Source organism: Cetorhinus maximus, chromosome 22, assembly GCF_964194155.1.
Source record: "Cetorhinus maximus chromosome 22, sCetMax3.hap1.1, whole genome shotgun sequence".
Taxonomy (NCBI): Eukaryota; Metazoa; Chordata; class Chondrichthyes; order Lamniformes; family Cetorhinidae; genus Cetorhinus; species Cetorhinus maximus.
Window position 1 is genome coordinate 31,099,549 of NC_135900.1, and position 21,449 is coordinate 31,120,997.

Here is a 21,449-nt window from a genome sequence, read left to right on the forward strand (position 1 = left end):
TCTTGATAAAGAGAAAATAGTTAGAAGCAGCCAGCACTGATTACTTGGGTTGGTTGAAAGTTACGTTTCCAGTCTTTTTTTTCTCAAAACTGTTTAGATTTGGATATTTGAAGCATTTGGTCAAACAAGACTATATATACACAGTATGTGAATCAGATATGATTTGCATAGTTACTCCAGAGTTAAAATGAAATAATTATGTAACGTATGTGTTATTGAAACATTTTTATTTCACACAATTTTTGTTTCACATAAACAATAGTATCTCTTCAAAGTGATTAAATTTCCCAACATATACTAATTACTTAGGCATGATTTTTGCAGAATGTGTTGGTCACTCAATGACACAAGTAATTTCAAACAAAACATGGCTATTTACTTGCTTCTGACATATTTGCATTAAGCCAAATCTGTAGGCAGTTCTAAGTTTAATTGTAGAATTGAGAAAGAAATTATTCTTTGCATTATAATAGTTTACCATTTGAATTCAAATAATTTTAAGTGAAGAATTCCTAGCATTAAGAAACCACAAGTTATTTTTAAAATATTGATTGAAGTTGTATAAAAAGTATACATTTGTTTACAGTGCAAGAGATTAAGTTCTTTTCTTTTAAAATACTGAACACGACTTAAGATTATTACTGTTCAAAGGTAATAAAGTACTAAAAAAACTATTGCTGTTAAAGGTTAAGCTTGAACTGTGAAGACAATTTTATATTAAATGAGTGGAGACATTTTCCTGATACGAGTTTTTTGTTTTCCACATGGAAATTTGTTACACAGTCATCATTTTAGTTTATAACATCATATTTTCCATCAATGGAACAGCTATAAAACAGGAAGATGAGTAACGTTACTCCATTTTAATTTTTGTAAAACATTTTAAATAAACAGTTCCAGCGACAACCACCACCCGGAAGAATGAAGGAAATGGGTGCATGGGAACATCATCTCCTCCAAGTCACACACCTTCCTGACTTGGACGTATATCACTGTTCTTTTGTGGTCGTTGGGTCAAAATCTTGGAACTTCTGATCAAACAACACTGTGGGTGCACCTTCACCATATGGACTGCAATGATTCAAGAAGCAGACTCACCACCACTTTATAGAGGACATTTCAGATGGGCAATAAATGTTGGCCTTGCTACTAATATTCACAAACCAAGAACAAATCTTTTAAAAAGTTCTGCAAAACTATATATCTCGTAGAATCTAAATTGCTATGCCTTTGTGGGAGGGGTTTGAATGACTACAGAATACTCTCTAACAATCACTATAAATATAAAATTGTAATCTTGTATTTCATATTGATACAAAATGCTACCATAGCCTTAGGCAGGGTTAATAATTTGGAATAAATGTTCAAAAATACAAAGTTATCTCAAGCCTTCTACATATTACTTTCTGAATTATAGTTTAAATATAAGGCTTAGAGCAACACAAAGAACAACTTTACAATGCATCCCCTCCTTTGCAATCATTTTGTTCCTTCTCATGCTTAGTTATGTAGAGTGGCACATAAATGAATATCATGATACACCATTAGCAAATATTGTGTATAAAGTGTAAAACTCGTAGTTTGGTGCCAGCACTGACTATTTTGACTTCTTTAAACCCAACTATGACCATTAACAGAGATGTCGTCACACTAGTAACTGACAAAAAGCTCCTGTACTGACAGCAATGGAAGACAGTTGGCTCTTAATAGAGAAGCCCTTAATTTTAAAAGAACTTTGCCAAGCCAATGGAATTTTGTTGAACTGTTTTCCTACATTAAGTTCCATGTGCAGTCATCCAGTATATAATATGGATTAACTTCAATCCAGATATGTAATTACACTCTTGACCCCAGAATACTTGAAGGTTGGATAAAAGCCTTGATCAGGGTACCTTTATTTAGCTAGCAGTTTCTAAGAGTAATGAAGAGTTCTGTGCTGTAGATACAGTTGTCACAGTTCTCTGTTGGGAACTGCTCATGAGTATTTTGTGCATTTTGTTCTTTGTAGCTTCATAACCTTGTTTCTTGGAGGTCTTCCTCTGCCTCTTCTTGTAAGGCACTTATTTTTGGCCGTGTTTTTCTTTTGCTCGAGTTCCTTCTGTGAGCGGTAAATAGCTTTGCACGGTCCAAGTGTCCAAAAACCTGCTTGAAAAGGCTTGCTTCAGTTAAAAGTTTCTGCAGAGCATCAAACTGTTTAACTGAACATCCTTCAATTACCTAAAATGAAATTTAACATATGATCAAATGTTAGACAATAGAGGTCCATTACAAGTCATCTTCACATAATTTAACTCTGGTTTTAATCAATTAAAGTCTAATATATTATTTTACTAACAGCACTTTCAATTGATTGCTGTTGCCAAAAAAATGAGACAGATATTGTCAAACAAGGACACAAACTGCAGCTGGGTTGAGAGTGAAAAGCTCTCATTTTCTCACAAGATTTGTTTAAAATGAATTATTTATTTTCTCTAAAACAGCACTTTTTGGCAATCTTTTAATCCCGTAAAGTGATTACTAAAGGTGACCCATTGAGAAATTGTTCTCTCGTGGCATAACAGTTGACTTATGAATTGGATATACAGCTGCTTTAGAAGACACATACTTTGGGTGGTGATAAAAATGTTGGTCCGGATGAATGCACAAGTCTTTCAGGAAAGTGTGCTGCATCAAATTTTATTTCCTGTCTTTTTCACTGATCTGATAGATATCAGTAGTGATATCCTTCCCAAGGTCTAATGGCTAGGCCAAACTTTCCTCTTCCTGCCAAACACTGCTCCACCTCTGCGTCAATACATGCTGCACACCATGGTTCATGTAAAAATGTCACCCAAGCCAACGACAAGGGATAGAAGACAAACAAAAGAACATACCAGAAATTGCTGACATTCGAGGAGAGCTTCCACTCTGTGTTCTGAGAGTATAACAGTACAGTTTGAAAATGTATGTTTAAGCGTTTTCCTTATAATTTGGAATGTTCTATCACAAAAAAGAAGAGAAAATTCAGTTTGGAATTTTTCATGTTTTATCTAATGTAATATAAACTCATCTTTGCTGGTAAATCTTAATTAACTGAAGAATCTCTTAATACAATGGATTAGATATAAAATAATAGGTACAATCCTTTGAGAATTATCATTCTTCTATGTACAGTTAGTTATATATTTTTTAATTCATTCATGGGATATGGGCGTCACTGGCTGTGCCAGCATTTATTGCCCATCCCTAATTGCCCTGAGTGGCTTGCTAGGCCACTCCAGAGGGCACTTAAGAGTCAACCACATTACTGTGGGTCTTGAAGTTACATATAGGCCAGACCAGGTAAAGATGGCAGATTTCCTTCCCTAAAGGGTGTTAGTGAACCAGATGGGTTTTTACGACAATCGACAATGGTTTTATGGTCATCATTGGATTCCAGATTTTTTACTTTCACCATCTAACATGGTAGAAATAAAACCCAGATTCCCACAGAATTAACCTGGGTCTCTGGAGTACTAGTCCAGTGACAATACCGTTATGCCACTGCCTCCCCTTCATGTCAGTTATCAATTAGAAACTACAAAATGAAATTGGAAATAATGGTACAAAATTATTTTCAGGAGCAGAGAAACAACTCTGGTATATCAACCATTTAGCAGTTCTTAATATTTGAACTTCAAAATGAATGCAATCCAAAAATGAGCAAAAAGAATGTTTATTATTTATTATCGTTTAGGAGCGAATTGGCTACTTGGAGTCATCATTGTTTCAATCTATTCACACTTTGTAGCTCAAACTTACACAGGGTCCAGATGAGCAGTAGGTTCATCCAGAAGTAGGATTTTGGCCTTGCTGAGAATGGATCGAGCCAAACACATGAGTTGTTTGTGGCCATTGCTGAGAATATAGCCACCATCCACCAAAACAAAGTTAAGATTATCTGGAAATTGCTCAATCATTGATTTCAAGCCAACCTGCAGTAATATAATTAGCATCAGTAAGCCAGTCTGTAGAACTCGTTAATAAGAACATAAGAAACAGGAGCAGGAGTTGGCCATTCGAACCCATGAGCCTACTCTGCCATTCAATAAGATCATGGCTGATCTGATCTTGGCCTCAACCCCACTTTCCTGCTGTTCCCCATAATCCTTGACTTCCCTATAATTCAAGAATCTATCTCAGCCTTGAACATATCCAGTGACAGCCTCCACAGCTCTCTGGATTAGTGAATTCCAAAGATTCACAACCCTCAGAGAAGAAATTCCTCCTCATCTCCATCTTAAATGAGCGACCCCTTATTCTGAAACTATGGTCCCTAGTTCTAGAATCTTCCACAAACATCTATCCTGTCAGCTCTTCCATATGTTTCAATAAGATCACCTCTCATTCTTCTAAACTCCAATGAGTATAACTCAATCTGTTCAACCTTTCCTCATAAGACAACTCTTTCATCCCAGTAACCAACCTAGTGAAACCCCTCTGAACTGACTCCAATGTAAACATCTCCCTCCTTAAATAAGAAGACTAAAATTGAACTAGGTGTGGCCTCATCAATGCCTCGAACAACTGTAGCAAGCCCTACTTTCATACTCATCCCCCTTGCAATAAAGGCCAACATTCTATTTGTCTTCCAAATTACTTGCTGTGCCTGCATGCTAATAGTTTGCTTTTCTATTCTTCCTACCAAAGTCATGATCTCACATTTTCCCACATCATATTCCATTGCCAAATGTTTTCCCACTCACTTAGCCTATCCATATTCCTTTACAGACTCTTTGTATCCTCCTCACAGCTTGCTTTCCGACCTATTTTGGATGGTCGAAAAATTTTGCTACAATACACTTGGTCCCTTCATCCGAATTATTAATATAGATTATAAGCAGTTGAGGCCCCAGCATTGATCACTGTGGCACTCCACTAGTTACAATTTGCCAGCCTGAAAATGATTCATCTATCTCTTCTGTTTTCTATTAGTTAGTTAATCCTCTATCCAAAGCTAATTTAATACCCCAAACACCAAGAGCTCTTATCTCATCTTATGTGGCACCTTATTGAATGGTTTTTTGGAAAACCAAAAACATGACATCTACTGGAGAGGGGTGGGGGACGAGCGGAGAGTTTGCTTGGGGGGCAGGGGGTGGTGGGTTCCTCTTTACCCACCCTGTTCATTACATCCTCACAGAACTCATAAATTTGTCAGACACAATTCCCTTTCATAAAACCATGTTGACTCTGCTTGATTGTATTATTTATTTTTCCAAATTGCCTGCTACTTCCTTAATAATGGATTCCAGCATTTTCCCAAGGACATATGTTAGGCTAACTCATCTCTAGTTTCCTGCTTTCGGTCTCCCTCCTTTCTTGAATAAGGCATCACATTCGCGGTTTTCTAATCTGTTGGGACCTTTCCAGAATCGGAAGATTAAAAACAATGGATCTAAACTCAGATTGCGACAGAGAGAACTATGGCAGGTTCATACGAAATCTGAATGCATCCCTTTAATTCAAAGAAGATTCATTTGTATTTCGCTGTCCTCCCTGAATCTCCTGGCAATGTATAGATTCCCTCATAAGGATTGTCTTTATTTTGCTCCATTGGGCCTATGGATTTTTTTGTATAACACTGTATCATGGTGCACAGTTGGACAGAGAAACAATTGCAAACTTCAATGGAAAAAGCTTGAGTTTTCATGAGTTTCTTGCCATGCTTGAGCTCCTTGCCAGGGTTAAGCTCAGCTCCTCAGCCAGATTCAGCGTCCGTCACGGTTCTGTTCTCAAAAGGGTTGTATCCAGATAACGGTCAAGTGCACCCAAGCTCATGAAGTCAAAATATTTTGCACCACACATCGTACTGCTCTCAAACTACTATGATAATTCTTTTGTTACTCATTTGTTTTGCTCCTTTGGCACTCATACAAGTGTGAGCCCCCTCTTCTTATTGCATGTCCTAATTTCTTTTCTACTTTTGCACTGTCTCATCAATTGATACCTGAAATACCAATTTATTATCTACATTTCACATTTCACACCAATATTGAGCCAACTTAGAATCTAATCAAAAATATATATTTTTTGCAGTATGTTTTTGTTCTTAAAGAATCCTAATCTTATTTTCTGATAATCCCCCATCTGAAAGTACAAGCATCAGAAAATAACAAACTAAGCTGTTATTTCAAAGAATTTTATCCTGTTTTTAATTTCACTGCATTTTTCATATGAAAACTGACATTTAAATCTATGATGAAAGCAAAATACTACAGATGCTGGAAATCTGGAATAAAAACAACAAAAAAAATGCTGCAAAAACGCAGCAGGTCTGGCAGCATCTGTGGAGAGAGGAACAGAGTTAATGTTTCGAGTCCGTATTATGACTGTTCTTTAGAGCTAAAGAGAAGTAGATATGTAATAGATTTTATACTGTTTAAGAGGGGGTCGGGCAGATGGAGCAAGATAGATGGCCAAGGATAGGCAGGAGCTAAGGAGTGATTGACAAAGATGTCATGCGCACAAGACAAAGGGAATGTTAACAGCAGTGGTAAAGGCTAAAGAAAGTGCTGATAATGGTATAAAGGTAAGAGCAGAATGTGTTAGTGGCAGAACAAGGGTCAACTCTCCGTGAAAGCACAACATAGAACCCAGTAACAGATGGCCCTCTGGGGTGGATTGGGGGAAAGGAGTTAAATAAATAAATTAAATTAAAACTCAAAAAAAAAAGCTCCTTTCAGGCGAAGCAGCACTTCAATTGCACCTCCTTCAATTCGGTCTACTATTCACTGCTCCCAACACGATCCGCTCTACACCAGGGAGACTAGATGCAGACTGGGTGACTGCTTTGCGGAACAACTTTGCTCAGTCCGCAAGCATGGCCCAGACCTTCCTGTCACTTGCGATTTCAACACACCATCCTGCTCTCATGCCCACATGTCCATCCTTGGCCTACTGCAATGTTCCAGTGAAGCCCAATGCAAACTGGAGGAACAGCACCTCATCTTTCTATTTGGCACTTTACAGCCTTCTGGACTTAACATTGAGTTCAACAACTTCAGACCATGAACTCTCTCCTCCACCTTTACCCCCTTTTTAATCCAATAGTTTTTTTCTGTTTTTTTATATTAATTTTAATTTTTAAAAATTTATTTATTCATTCTTTAAATTCCTTTTCCCCCAAACCAACCCTCCTGACCCACCCCACACAGGGCCATGTGGTATTGATTTCTATGTTGTGCTGTCACAGAGTGCTGACCCTTGTTCTGCTATTAACACATTCTGCTCTTACCTTTATGCCACTATCAGCAACTTCTTTAGTCTTTAACACTACTGTTAACACTCCCTTAGTCTTGTGCCCACAACATCTTTGTCAATCTCTCCTTAGCTCCCGCCTACCCCTGACCTTCTGTCTTGCTCCACCTGCTCCACCCCCTCTTAAACAGCATAAAATCCATCACATTTCTGCTTCTCTTTAGCTCTGAAGAAGTCATACGGACTCAAAGTGTTAACCCTGTTTCTCTCTCCACAGATGCTGCCAGACCTGCTCAGTTTTTACAGCATTTTTTGTTTTTATTTAAATCTATGATTTTTACAATGTGATTTGGATTTATCAGGCTGCGTTGTGATAAGCAAATATAATATTTGCAAGGGAATTTCTGTCATAAAATAATTCATTATCCAGTGAGTAGCTCAGCCACATGGACTAGGAAAGTTGGATCCTTGGTCTGTGTTGTTTGAATAGAAAACAGCAACTTGGTTTTATGAAAAAGAATTCATGTCTAAAATTTTATTATAGAGTTGTCTGAGGATGTCATGAGTAGAATAGATAAAGGGGGCCAGTAGAGGTCATGTACTTGGATTTCCAAAAGACATTCGATAAGATGCCGCACAAAAGGTTAGAATACAAGTTAAGTGCTCATGGTGTTAGGAGTAATATTTTAGCATGAATGGAGGATTGGTTAATGGACAGGAAGCAGGCAGTAGGAATAAATGGGGCATTTTCTATTTGGCAGGCTGTGACTAATGTAATGCCACAATGATCGTGATGGGGGTTCAGCTATTTACAATCTATATTAATTACTTAGATGAAGAGATCAAGAGTAACATATTTAAGTTTGCTAACAATGCAAAGTTAGTTGGAATGTATGTTGGGAGGAGGACACAAAGAGGCTGCAAAGAGACATCGGCAGGTTAATTGAGTGGGCAGCAAGATGATGGAGTATAATGTGGGGAATTGTGAGGGTATTCATTTTGCTAATCAGAATAGCAAACAATATTTTTTAAAAGGCATGAAACTGTTAAATGTTGATATTCAGAGAGACCTGCATGTACCTGTAAATGAACACAGAAATTTAGTAAAAGCAAAATACTGCGGATGCTGGAAATCTGAAACAAAAACAGAAAATGCTGGAAAAACACAGCAGGTCTAACAGCATCTGTGGAGAGAAAGGGCGGTGAGGGGGGGAGGGGGGGGGGGGGGGGGGGGGGGGGGGGTGGGTGGGGGGGGGGGAGGAGGAGTGCAGGGGGGTGGTGGAGGTGGAATGGGGGTTGGGGTAAGAGCATAAAAAAGTATAGAAAACGATAAAAAAATAAAATGTATATAAATGGATAAATGAAATAAAAATCAATTTTAAAAAAAGTTGGATTAGAAAAGAGGTAAAGGTGGAGGAGAGAGTTCATGGTCTGATGTTGTTGAACTCAATGTTAAATCCATAAGGCTGTAAAGTGCCTAGTTGGAAGATGAGGTGCTGTTAAAGTCTCTCATCTTCCGACTAGGCAATTTACAGCTTTCTGTACTTACCGTTGAGTTCAGCAACTTCAGCATGAACCCTCTCCTCCATCTTTACCCCTTTTTTAAATCGAATTTTAAAATTTATTTTTATTTTTTGATTTGTTTATTTTTATTTATTTATTTCTACTTTTTTTTAAAAAAAATTCTCTATCCTCTTTCCCCAAATCCCACCCACCCTCCCACAGGGCCACCTGTCATTTCTTTCTCACCCTCCCTCTTTTCTCAATAGCATAAAACACACGGCATTTCTGCCTCTCTTCACTTCTGAAGAAGAATCATATTGTACTGGGCACATTAACTCTGTTTTTCTCACTACAGATGTTGCCAGACCTGCTGAGTTATTCTAGCACCTTTTGTTTCTATTATGATCGATTTAGGGGCTGGTTTCCATTGGCAGGTAGGTTCTAGCACTGAAAATTGTGTCCCTGGATGGCATTGCTGGATCCTAATGCCCCTGAAATGTGAAAGAAATTTCTAAGCATGGGCTTTGAGGGGTTGGTTGGGGGGTAGGGTGGGGGGAGAGAGAGCCAGGAATCCACATTTCTCCAATTCACTGGTTGTTGAGCTCATGAACAGGCCTCAGAGAAGCAGTTTGAAATTTTCAATCGACAGGTATGGGGATGCGCCCAGAGTGCAGCTGTTGTGCACACAACAGGGAATGACAAGGGTTAATGAATGCACTGGTCAACATATTTGACCTGGCCAGAAGGCATGAAGGAAAATACACATATATATATATATATATATATATATATGTATGTGTGTGTGTACCTACGTCAGCCTGGCTACTTTGTAAAATTATTATTTTTATTTAAAAAATGGACAAGGCTTTACCCTGGGTAGACATGACTCATAACAGAGAAATGTCTAACTTTCAGAAACCAGCAGGGTCCTTGTTATCTATAAAGAGGTGCTAATGCCCTCTGTGACTGCCAACAATCAAATTCCAAAGAAATGCACCAACCCCCCTTTACATTTCTAAGGAAGAGCTCCAGCCAATGGAGACGGTATGTCTGCAAAGGACAAAAGGGACCCTGACTCCTCTATTAAACACCTCAAGATTCCAGACCTGGAAAAATACATCTTTTGTCCAACACCCAGGAGAAGTGAGGGGGAGGGGGAATGTCACATGACCTCCCCCAAGCTGCTAGAACCTGTAATATTGCCGTGTGGAACTGAACCTAGGCGGTCTACCATTTTATTATCTAACAGGTATCAGCAGAAAGTGCTCTGTCCAGGTGAAGTGCCTGGCCCTCATCTACACTGTGAACTACTGGAACGTTGGAACTTCTGTATCTGTGCCTTCCATACTAATTCATTTCTAGGTGCCTTCTCCCATCGCGGCAAGTCCTCGCTTCTGGAAATTCGGGATCACCCTGCAACAGTTTCAGTCTGCTAACCTCTGAAGAAATACCCCACTGGATCTTTTGATTCTGGAATCTGGACTCACGTGAAACCACAACTCTTATTTTTATCATGGTCTTGTCCTGTATGCCTTTCTTTCCTTTATCTCTCTTTTATTGTTTTGAGTGCAAAAAAGGGGCAGGCATTGCGAAACCTCTTACCACGTTTTGTGTGTGTGTAATATAAATCAATCCTCTTACTTTACCTTATCTCGAGTTTACTGTGGAGTTTTTATTAGAAGACTGTATAACTCCAGACTGAAGAGTTGGGCAAAACATGTCACCACTTATAAAGGGGGAAATCAGAAATCAAAAAACATCTTTCTGTTTACGGACACGTAACGAGAAGAGAAATCAGGGCTGTTCGAAATTAATCCCCCTCCTGTCCATAACATATTTAAGAAACAAGGAATAATGCTCAGCTGCTCAAGCAATGGCACAGAGCTGCCATCGCTGGCACTGAGAAGTTTGTATTTCTGAACAGTGGGTAGTAGGAATCGTGAGAGAGACGTGAGGCTGATGGCACCACCTGGGCAGCAGAGGTTGATAGAAGAAGCCCTGTTGAATGAATGAGTGCCAGCTGAGGCAGTTAAAATCAGAGCAGGCTATTCTGACTTTGGACAGGGTAATGAGGAGGACGTTCAGCAGATGTAGTGTCCTGGTCAGGAGAAGGTCAGAGGAGCACGGACTGGGTCTGCAAAGAGAAGAAGGTGCTACCCAAGACATTGGGTGTACCACCCAAGAGTCAGCTGCCTACAAATGACAGAATACCAGTCCCATTGGAGGCTGCGCCTATCCAGCAGATAGTCTAAGACATTTGCACTCTGATACTTCATGGCGCCCATGGCCGTCCCCTATCTGCAGCTGTAAGGATACCTTCGCCGTGAATGTTTATGTTTCCAGGTCATTCCAGGAATCAGCTGTGGACTTGGGTAGAAACTTCTAGTCGACAGCTCACCATTTCCTCAGGCTGGTCACAGATGTCCTCTTTTGGAGGGCAAAGGCCAACATCCATTTTGCAACAGATTGTCCAGCGCAGGCACAAGAGGCATTGGACTTTGCTGCCATTGATGGGTTCCCCCAGGTCTAAGGGTCATCAATTTTACCCATTCGATTTCAAGACACCAACAACCCAGCCAGCCAGATTCCTGAAATGAGAAGGTTTCCACCTTTGAAGGTCCAGGTGGTCTATGACATCTTGCAAGTGTGTGTTCAGTTCCTAAGCAGCTGTCATGATTCCTTCATCCTGCCAGATTACACACCCCTTCAGGCCAACATCCAGATTCTGTGGGTGGTGGTTGGGGGTTAAGGGTTATCCATTCCCCAAAGAGGTTGCTCCTTATCCCTGCCTGGTACTCAGACACAGAAGCAGAGAGGCATTGCAACCAGATCCATCTATGAACATGAACCTGCATTGAACAGACCATCTACGTGATCAAGCAACACTTTTGTCAACTCGACTGGTGGGATGGTGTCCTCCAGTATGAGTAGGCCAGGGTGTCTTGTACTGTGGTCATCTGCTGCATGCTGCACAACATGACAATACAAGGAGGATGGATGGAGGGAAGGACCTGGAACACTACTCTTTCTTGAAGGAGGACAGGGAGGGGGAGGTGATGTCGCAAATCTGGACAACCTGACACCGATGAAGGAGACAGTATTGGACATTGCGAACGTGCCATTATGCCAGGCCTTGGACAATGGCAAGAAAGGAGACTGTGAAGAGCAGCCTCCTCCATTGTACCTGCATCTGGCTAAGATGCCGGGCATTGGAGGAAGACCACTGAGGCCATCATAGGCAGCTAACAGTGGAACACCTTGCATTCATGCCCACCCCTACACGATGCTCCCCACTGTAGCTGAGAATAAGGTGGAGGCAGCCTCCTCCATTGTACCTCCATCCGGCTGAGATGCCCGTGGCTTCCATCCTCATCACAAAGGTGCCCATGGGGGCCACCCACAGGCAGCTACTCTTAACGTCACTGCAGGGACAGCCTGTCACAGGGCACTGTGGCATGGGTAGTTCCTGACTTGGAATAGCATGGAGAAAACTCCTGCCCAATGTGTGCCGTGACTCTTCAACCTGCTGTCATCTATTGGATTGGTTGTTCTGAAACACTTGTTGAGTAGCTCGAGTCCTCATCACAACTTTCTCGTATCTCCCACAGGGCCAGCAGCAGAGGCTGGGCAGAGCGGTCCTGCACAGTTGTCACCGGCCTCCTCGGCAAGGGGATATTCTCCTCAGAGGCCAAACCATCACATCGTGACTCCACACCATCCACCAGCACAGATACATTCACCTGGGCTGTGCCTAAATCAAGATTAGAATGGGGAGCACTGGGTGAGTGCTACCTTACCAGTGAGCAGAAGGAGAAGAGTGAAGTAGAGTGAGCGGTGGGTAGTTCCCTCTGGAGGACAGAGGACAGACATAGCCATGCTCCAGTGGGTAAAGTTGCTGATCCTTGGGTGTCACAACATGGAGGGTCAGATGAGTTACGATGGTCAGAGATCTCTGAAGCATTGTAGAGCCATGAGCAGACAATGGAGGGGTCCATGCAGCGCAAGTCTGGTAATGGCTCAGGGATTTGCATGCATGAGAGAATGGCCACCCTCTTGGAGAGCCATATATAGCAACTGTCTGGGTGCATGCAGCACCAGGGTGCTGACACACATAGAAAGAGTGAGAGTCTCTATAGCATGAACTGCTCAGTGTCTCTGATGACACAGAGATGTTTGGAGTGGATGCCAGCTGTATCCCAGCTGATGACCCCATTCAGCATTCCAGAGCGCCATGAAAGGGTGAAAAAAGCTGATGTGGGGGCCAACCCTGAGAGGGCACAGGCATCACCCCTCACCTCCTCAGCCATTCGGAGTCAGGAACTACCCATGCCACAGTGCCCTGTGACGGGCTGTCTGTGCAGTGACTTTAAGAGTAGCTGCCTGTGGGTGGCCGCCATGGGCACCTTTGTGATGAGGATGGAAGCCACAGGCATCTTAGCCGGATGCAGGTACAATGGAGGAGGCTGCTCTTCACAGTCTCTTGTCTTGCCGTTGTCCAAGGCCTGACATAATGGCACGCTCACAATGTCCAGTACTGCCTCCTTCCTCGGTGTCAGGTTGTCCAGGTATGTGACATCCCCACCCATTCGAGATATCTCGTGACTGTTGTGCAAGGCCTTTTCCTGCAGCGTGAGTAGCCTGGCCTCCCTCACCTATCCCAGCATGACATTGACATGAGCTGTTGTGTTCCTCAGTCATTCTCCCTTTTCAGTTGTGTCCTGTATGTGAGGATGGCTGACTTCTCAGTAATGCAGCTGGCCACTTGCTCTGACAATGTAAGGGAGAATTATGGTCGCTCAGTTTGTTCGACCTGTGTGCATGCTATATAGAGAGCTAGAGGCTTTCATCCAGGTGTCACTTGCCACTTATTTTTACAGATATTTTCATATCTGAATTGAATCTCTTTTGACACTGTACCCATGTCTTTCTGATTACTCCTCTACTGCTGACCTCTGTCGCCACCTCCATTCAGCTCCTTCTAGTGTCTCTGGGAGGATTTCTTCTGCCAGAAGCCAGGAACAATATCTCTCATCTCTCACTGACTGCCTTGGTTAATGCCTCAACAGAGCAATCTGGGAATCTTGGCACCACCCATGGGTGCTGGCCTCTGGGAACCCCCTGTGCCATCTCCTCAGCAAATGGCAAGCCCAGTCTTAGCGGCCACTCGCATTTTCAAATGCCGTCCGTTACCAGGTCATGCCCCCAGGCTGCTTCCAGCACCAGTAATTGGGTGCCAAACTTGCCCCCAGGTCTAGTAGGCCATTTTTATTTTAAAATCTAGACACGCCAATGACACTGACACGACATGGGGTGGGGACCCAGCAATGTTCCAGATGTCAGGTTCCTGACCCTGTATTGAAAATAGAGCCCCTGATCTCTCAAAGAATCAAGGAACAAAGGGAGTGGGCAGGGAAGTGGAATTGAGATATGATTGTATTGAATGGCAGAGTAGGTTCGAGGGGCAGAATGGTCCATTCCTACTCCTATTTCTTATGTTGAGTTGTCTACTCTCAGTCAGGACAGCAGTAGCTATGGAGTCAGAATCCCTGGGTTAGAGAAAAATCAGCCCCAACTCCTAATAATTATTTCTGTTTAACAACTCTGCTGGAAATGCACATGTGTAGGTATCAGGTCAGAACAGAGTTAAACTCACCTATAATCAGCCTGTATAAAACACTAGTTCAGCCTCAACTGGAGTACTGTGTCCAATTCTGAAATTCTGGGCACTGCACTTTAAGAAGGATGTGAAGGCTTTAGAGAGAGTGCAGAAAAGGTTCATGAGAATGGTCCCAGGGATGAGGGACTTCAATTATATGGATAGATTGGAGAAGTTGGAATTGTTCTTCTTGGAGAAGATAAGATTGAGAGGAGTTTTGATGGAGTTGTTCAAAATCAAGAGGGGTTTGCACAGAATAGATAGTAATTGTTCCCATTGGTGGAAGGTCAAGAACTGTGGGACATTAATTTAAGGTGATTGACCAAAGAACCAATAGTGACATAAAGAAAAACATTTCTACACAGGGAGTGGTCTGTGACTGTGGTGGAGGCAGATTCGATCATGACTTTCAAAGGGGAATTGGATAAGCATTGGGGAAAGGGCAGAGAACTGGCATTGACGCAACAAGCCAAATGCCCTCTTTCTGTTCCATAACCACCTATGATTCTACGATGCCCCAAAGTGGAAAATAGTTTGGGCAATAGGCATTGCCAAGGGTCAAAGGTCATTTGAGTGAGTTGCTGGATAACAATCAGGCAACCATGCCCCAACAAAGAGTCAAAACCTTCAAACAGGAATTAGGAGAAAGTGAAATACTTTTCTTTTTGTGGAAAAATATATTAGGAAACAAACAATCAATGCTAGATTAAGACTTCTGACTTTGATATTACTTGTGTAAGAAAAAATCAATCTACAGCAAATAGCTTGAATTCACATGCTGGTTAAAATAGAAGGCAGTTTGCTCAATGTGAACACAACAGATGTATGCAGAATACAAAGAAATCATGAGTAATCATGTTGTGAACTTTGGAGTGTACTTTCCAATGTCTTAGTTATTTTTCAATTTGATGTAAAGAATGTTTTTTGTAATGTGAAAAAATTCAATTAAATTACAATTATTTATTCTGAAATTTGGCATATTGGCATCACAGTTGTTTCAGTCCATCCAGGGTGGTGAATGATGTGCTGTATTTATAACTATCACCCTACAAAGTGACATATGGTTTACCTCTTCAGTGACATTCCAGATCTCCTCATCACTCCACTGTTCATAAGGATCCAAGTTCTTCCGGAAAGTCCCAGAGAACACAAAGACTTTCTGTAAGGTGGAATATTGAATGACAGTTGTTTTTCTGAGGGATTTTGTACACGTTTATTACTGTTTTGATGGATATCATCATCAATGTGTCATCACAGGATGAGAAGGTTGGAAAAACAGAAGGCCTTTCGATTCATTCTCTATTGTTTAGCCAGTGGTTCTCAAACTTGTTTGGTTGAAGGACACATTTTCAAATGGATTAGTAATAACGAACCTCCCATTTAAATCATAACACTGTATAATGCTCATAACATGAAGCTGCTGCATATAAAGATAATATTAATAATTTTAAGTAATCAGGTATTTACTTACAGCTATCAATGAAATGGGTGTGCCTGCTTCTCACTGCAGAGACTGTCTATCTTTGGAAGGGCAGGAGTGTAGAAAGAGCAGGAGGCGGGAGGAAGAAGAGCATGGAGAGCGAACAGGAGCATGGGGAGATCAGAGCACAGAGAAAGCACCCGGGGAGCAAGTGGAGAACAGCAGCAGGGTGGAGGGTGGGGATGCGGGTGCAAGGAGCTAAGCATGAAGGGAGAAAAAAGGCCAAGACAGCTGGAGCACAGAGGGAGCAGGAGCGTGGGGTGGGGTTGGGGGGCAGTGAGCAGGAACACAGGAAGGGGGGAGTAAGAGCATGGGGGGGGGAGAGCAGGAACATGGAGGGGAGTTGCCGGAACATAGCGGGGAGGAGCCGGAACACAGCGGGGAGGAGCCGGAACACAGCGGGGAGGAGCAGGAACACAGCGGGGAGGAGCCGGAACACAGCGGGGAGGAGCCGGAACACAGCGGGGAGGAGCCGGAACACCGGGGGTGGGGGGGGGAGGAGAAATGCAAGCAGCGAGCACTATGGTAGTGAGGGAGAGCAGGAGCATGCACAGAGCAGGAGCATGCACAGAGGAGGAGGAGCATACACAGAGCAGGAGGAGCATGCAGAGAGCAGGAGCACGCACAGATAAGGAGAAGCATGCGCAGAGCAGGAACATGTACAGAGCAGGAAGAGCATGTAGAGCAGAGCATGCCTCCAGCCACTACTCATTCATTCCTTTTGAGCACAATGTCCTAAATAATGTTTCGCTGGCTGTGGGGTCTAGAACCAGAAAACACGGTCTCAGAATAAGAGGTAGGCCTTTTAGGACTGAGATAAGGAGGAAGTTCTTCACTCAGAGGGTGGTGAATCTTTGGAATTCTCCACATCAGAGGGCTGTGGAGGGTCAGTTGTTGAATATATTCAAGACAGGGATTGTTATATTTCTAGATATTAAAGATATCAAGGGATATGGGGTAAGTGGCCTTGAGGTAGGTCGGCATGACCTAGTTGAATGGCGCAGAAGGCTCGAGGGGCCAAATGGCCTACTCCTATTCCTTATGTTCCTAAGATTGCTCACATTGCCAACTTGTAAGGCTGGCCCTGTGTCCTGGACCCCATGGAAAGCCTCTACAGATCCAAGCTTGAGAGACAAATCCAGTCCTGTCATAGCATAGCATGACCTGGACTCATGCGCCAAATCCTAATACTGTTCCAGAACTTTTGTGTGTATCATTTTAAATGAACATCTGCTGGAAGCTGATGAAAATCCCAAATTCTTGAAACAGCTCTTAAGAAAGGAAAATAATTCAAATTTTCTCCTTGAATTTGAAAACTGCTTTAATCTTTATCCTCAGTCTAGGAAGAATCATTACACAATATCCAATATCATTGCGTTCATATTAATGAAAGAAAATCAATGAGTGACCATCACTGATATGCGGTACATCTTCTATTCAAAAGTCTTTGCAACTGCCTGCATTTTAGAATGCATTACCTGTGGAATGACGCCGAATGCTTTTCTCCACTTCTGCAAGGAGACTGAATTCCAGGATATCCCATCAATCAGGATTTCCCCCTCAGTAGACAAGAGACGCAGAAGAGCAGAAAGTAATGTGCTTTTTCCAGCACCTGTCCGTCCCAGCAGTCCAACCTGTTGTATCCAGAGCACAGTGCTCAAAAAACAGAACTAAACTAACACAGGTAAATGGGCTGGACCTATTTAAAGAGGTAGGTACGATATGGTAACAATGCAACTACATTTTGTCGCAGAGCAAATCACTTCTAGCGCTTTACTGTGTTTCAGAAGTGATTCATCAAACAACTGTTATGATAAATAACTGCTGCAAGGAAACATCTTGGAACCTATCGCTTACAGGTGCCATTAGATTTTATAATAAAATAGACTCATGACTATTTACTTACTATTTATGTGAAATAACTCTATAATTCTAATAGCGAACCCAAATCTTGCATCAGTTTTCAACATGGTTACATAAAAACTGCCAAATAACAGGATATAATTACTGAAGAACTCGTAAGGACTCCTGCTGGCCGCAGCCTGTTTTAAAGGAGTCTGGGTCTTGTATTGACAGGACACATAGAGAAGACATACTAAAAAAATTGTAATATTGCAAGTTGGTAAGCCACCTGGTCTAGATGGAATAATACATCCTAGGTTGCTGAAAGAAGCAAAGGTAAAAACAGCAGAGGCATTGGTCACAACCTCTCGATCCTCATTTTATACTGGATAAATTAATGTTTCATCACTATTTGAGAAACGGGAGTGGGATAAACCAGGAAGCTACAGGCCAGTCAACCTAACTTCAGTGGTGGTGAAGTTACTTAAAAGCGCTATCAGGGGAAAAATAAACTTTAATTTGGAAAGGCATGAGTTTATTAAGAAGAGCCAGAATGGATTTATTAAATACAAATTATGTCTCACTAACTTGATAGAATCCTTTGCTGAGGTAACAGAGAAGGTTGAACAAGAAAGGCAGCCAACAAAGTACCATACAGGAGGCTTATTAAAGAAAGAAAGAAAGATTGACTTGCATTATACAATGTCTTTCGCAACCTCTGGACATTCCAAAGTGCTTTACAGCCAATGAAGTACTTTTGAAGTAATGACTGTAGTAATGTATGAATAATGGCGGCCAATTTGTGCAAAGCAAGCTCCCACAAACAGCAATGTGATGATGACCGGACAGTCTGCTTTGTGCTGTTGGCTGAAGGATAAATATTGGCCAGGACCCTGGGAATAACTCCCCTCCTCTCTCCTCTTCTTCGAAATAGTGCCACAAGTCTATCTTAGAGGTCAAGCAGCAAGATGGAATCTCTGCCAGAGCAATACTCCCTTAGTACAGCACTGGAGCATCAGCCTTGATATTTGTGCTCAAGGACAGAATCTTCGGGTCGGCGAGCGGGGGCAGGGCCGGCTTGCTGTGGTGTAAAATGACGTGCGGTGATGTTGGCCGTGCACCCCAACTTCACCGCGCGTCATTCAGATTTTCAGTTCGGCGGCTGCTCACCCGAATCGGCTGTGCGCCTGCCGAACTGTCAAAGGCCTATTAAGGCCAGTTAACTATCAATTAAAACAATAAACTGAGCTGTCCATCCAACCTTAAGGTTGGCGGGCAGGCGAAGAGCCCAGGCGGCCTTCGCATTTTTCATGGAACCTCAGGATGAGGTCTCATGAAGGTTTTTAAAGGTTTGAAAAATTTTCAAATAAAATTCATAGACATGCTCCAGCTCTTGTGACAGTTTCACATGAGGGGACATGTCCTAAAAAATTTTTTTTACCTTTATTAAAATTTTTAAAACTTAAACTAACCTCCCTGAGGCAGCTCTGTGCCTCAGGGAGACTTCTGTGTTCTTTCATGCGTGAAAGAGCACAGGCCCCGACTCAGGCAACTGCCCATCCCCCACTTGGAGTGCTCAGTGCTTCCGGGTGTGCGTCATGCTGGGCAGGCCTTAATTGGCCCGCCCACATAAAATGGCAGCGCCCAGCCAATCGCGGGCGGCAATCAGCTGTGTGCCCGTCCACACCCGCTCCCACACAACCCCACCCCCGATGGGGAGAAAATTCCCCTCCAAGTTTCTAGAGTAGGACTTGAACCCACTCAGATGCAAGAATGCTACCAAGTGAGCCGCACCTGACACACAAAGATTATTAAAAAGATGAAAATCCATGGGATTAAGGGGAAACTGGGGTTAGGGATACAAAATTGGCTCAGTGACACAAAGAAAAGGGTATTGAGTGTTGGATATTCTCGATACTGGGAGGAGATTTGCCAGTGGTGTTCCCTAGGGTCAGTTTTGAGTCAATTATGCTTTGCAATTTTTGTAAAGAACTTAGACTCAGTTGTATGGATCAGCATGATAAAGTTTGCAGATTATATGAAACTTGGTGCTGAGGGTAGTTATAGGCTCCAGGATGACACAGATGGGATGGTGAAACGGGTAGAAGCATGGCAGATGGAGAATACAGAGAAGTGTGAAGTGATTTACTTTGGGAGGATTAATGTTGAAAGAGTATACAAAAATGGCATGATTTTGAAAAGCATAGATAAGCAGAGAAACATTGGTGTCCATATATAAAAATTTTTAAAGATGGTACCACAAGTTGATAAGGGGGATAAAAAAGTATATGGGTTACTAGTGTTTATAAATTGAGGAATGGAATATGAAAGCAAAGATATCATGTTAGAACTCTATAAATCACTGTTTAGGCCTCAGCTATAATATTGTGGACAATTCTGGACATCACACTTCAGGAAAGATTTAAAGGCCCTAGAAAAGGTACAGAGGAGGTTTACCAGGGATGAGGGACTTCAGTTATGGGGAAGGGTTGAAAAAGTTAGGACAGTTCTCCTGGGAGCAAAGAAGGTTAAGAGGTTATCTAATTGAAGTGTACAAGATGATGAGAGGTTTAGATAGGGTAGATAGGAAAAAAACTTATTTCCTTTGGCAAGTGGGCCATAGTTTCAAAATTATTGGCAAAGGAGCTAGAGAGAAGATGAGAAGAGTGTTTCTCACTCAGTGGTGTACATTTTGTACCTGAAAATGTGATGGAAGTTGATTCCATAAATAATTTAAAAAGCGACAGTACTTGAGGATGAAAAACTTTGAGGGATATGGATAAAAAGTGGGACGTGTTTCTGAGCATGACTGCTCTTTCAAAGAGCCAGCCAGGTACTATGGGCTGAATGGCTTAATTCTTTATTCTATGATTCTATAATGCCATGAAAGAACATTGGTTTAAGAGATAATTCTTGCATTGTAATGGATGTATTTACTCCTTACCCGTTGTCCTGCATTTACAGAGAAGGAAAGGTTCTGCAGCACTGGGCGCCCATCATTGGTATACTTGGCTGTGAGGTTATTCACCATCATTTGGCCTCCAGATGGCCATTCATTGGTGAGGTACTTGTTTTCAATTACAAGCACATCCGAGGGGTTGTTGAGATTATTTTGGTCCTTGGTTTCAAATCCTTCCGGGGGTATGTCAACATATTTAAAAACACGACTTACAGACCTCATCTGAAGGGAAGAACATTTTTAAGGGTCAATATAAATGTACAAGCTTAAAGATTCCATTGGTCCTCAATTATGATTGACCATTGTTTAAGTTTGTAAAAAATTCACCAAATTCAATTATTCAGCAAATTTTATTTTTTGAGTTTGTAAGTAATTTGCTGTAAAGTACTATAAACAGGTATGCAATGGGAGGTATAATTCAACTTGGGGGTCGAAGTGATCAGTTCTTAAGAACCATTTGACAATATTGAATCATGGTGACTTGTAAAGGCTGGAAGTTCTTGACTTTGAACCTCTCAGATAGAACCCGTAACATACATGGTCATAAGTCAACTGAAAATGTTTTTATTACAAATGGTATCATCAATGCCAATCAATGTACAGCTGACATTCATCAAGAGCAGCTCAATATGATTATTTTGTATAATTGTTGGTCATCTCCCTGGCTTCACATAATAGATAACAGACTTTGTAAAATCAGCCCATTGTAAAATCATATTCCTCAGGATTTGACCATTTTTTTTCATAGTTTGATGCCCTCTTTAAAATTCAAAAGGTACTTTTCTTCTTTT

The 21,449-nt window shown here is 41.8% G+C and overlaps 1 protein-coding gene across 1 annotated transcript in view; it reads right to left on the minus strand.

Annotated features, from left to right (window-relative positions):
- Positions 1–234: 234 nt before the first annotated feature.
- cftr (CF transmembrane conductance regulator) overlaps positions 235–21,449 on the minus strand; it is a 144,865-nt gene continuing 123,650 nt past the window's right edge. Inside the window, exons 22-27 of the mRNA XM_078568011.1 lie at positions 20,644–20,880; positions 17,336–17,491; positions 15,447–15,536; positions 3,781–3,953; positions 2,874–2,979; positions 235–2,217 (exon numbers count right to left, since the gene is read on the minus strand). Of these exons, the coding sequence (XP_078424137.1) occupies positions 2,011–2,217; positions 2,874–2,979; positions 3,781–3,953; positions 15,447–15,536; positions 17,336–17,491; positions 20,644–20,880 (969 nt within the window). The 3' untranslated portion in view covers positions 235–2,010. The remainder of the gene's footprint in view (positions 2,218–2,873; positions 2,980–3,780; positions 3,954–15,446; positions 15,537–17,335; positions 17,492–20,643; positions 20,881–21,449) is intronic.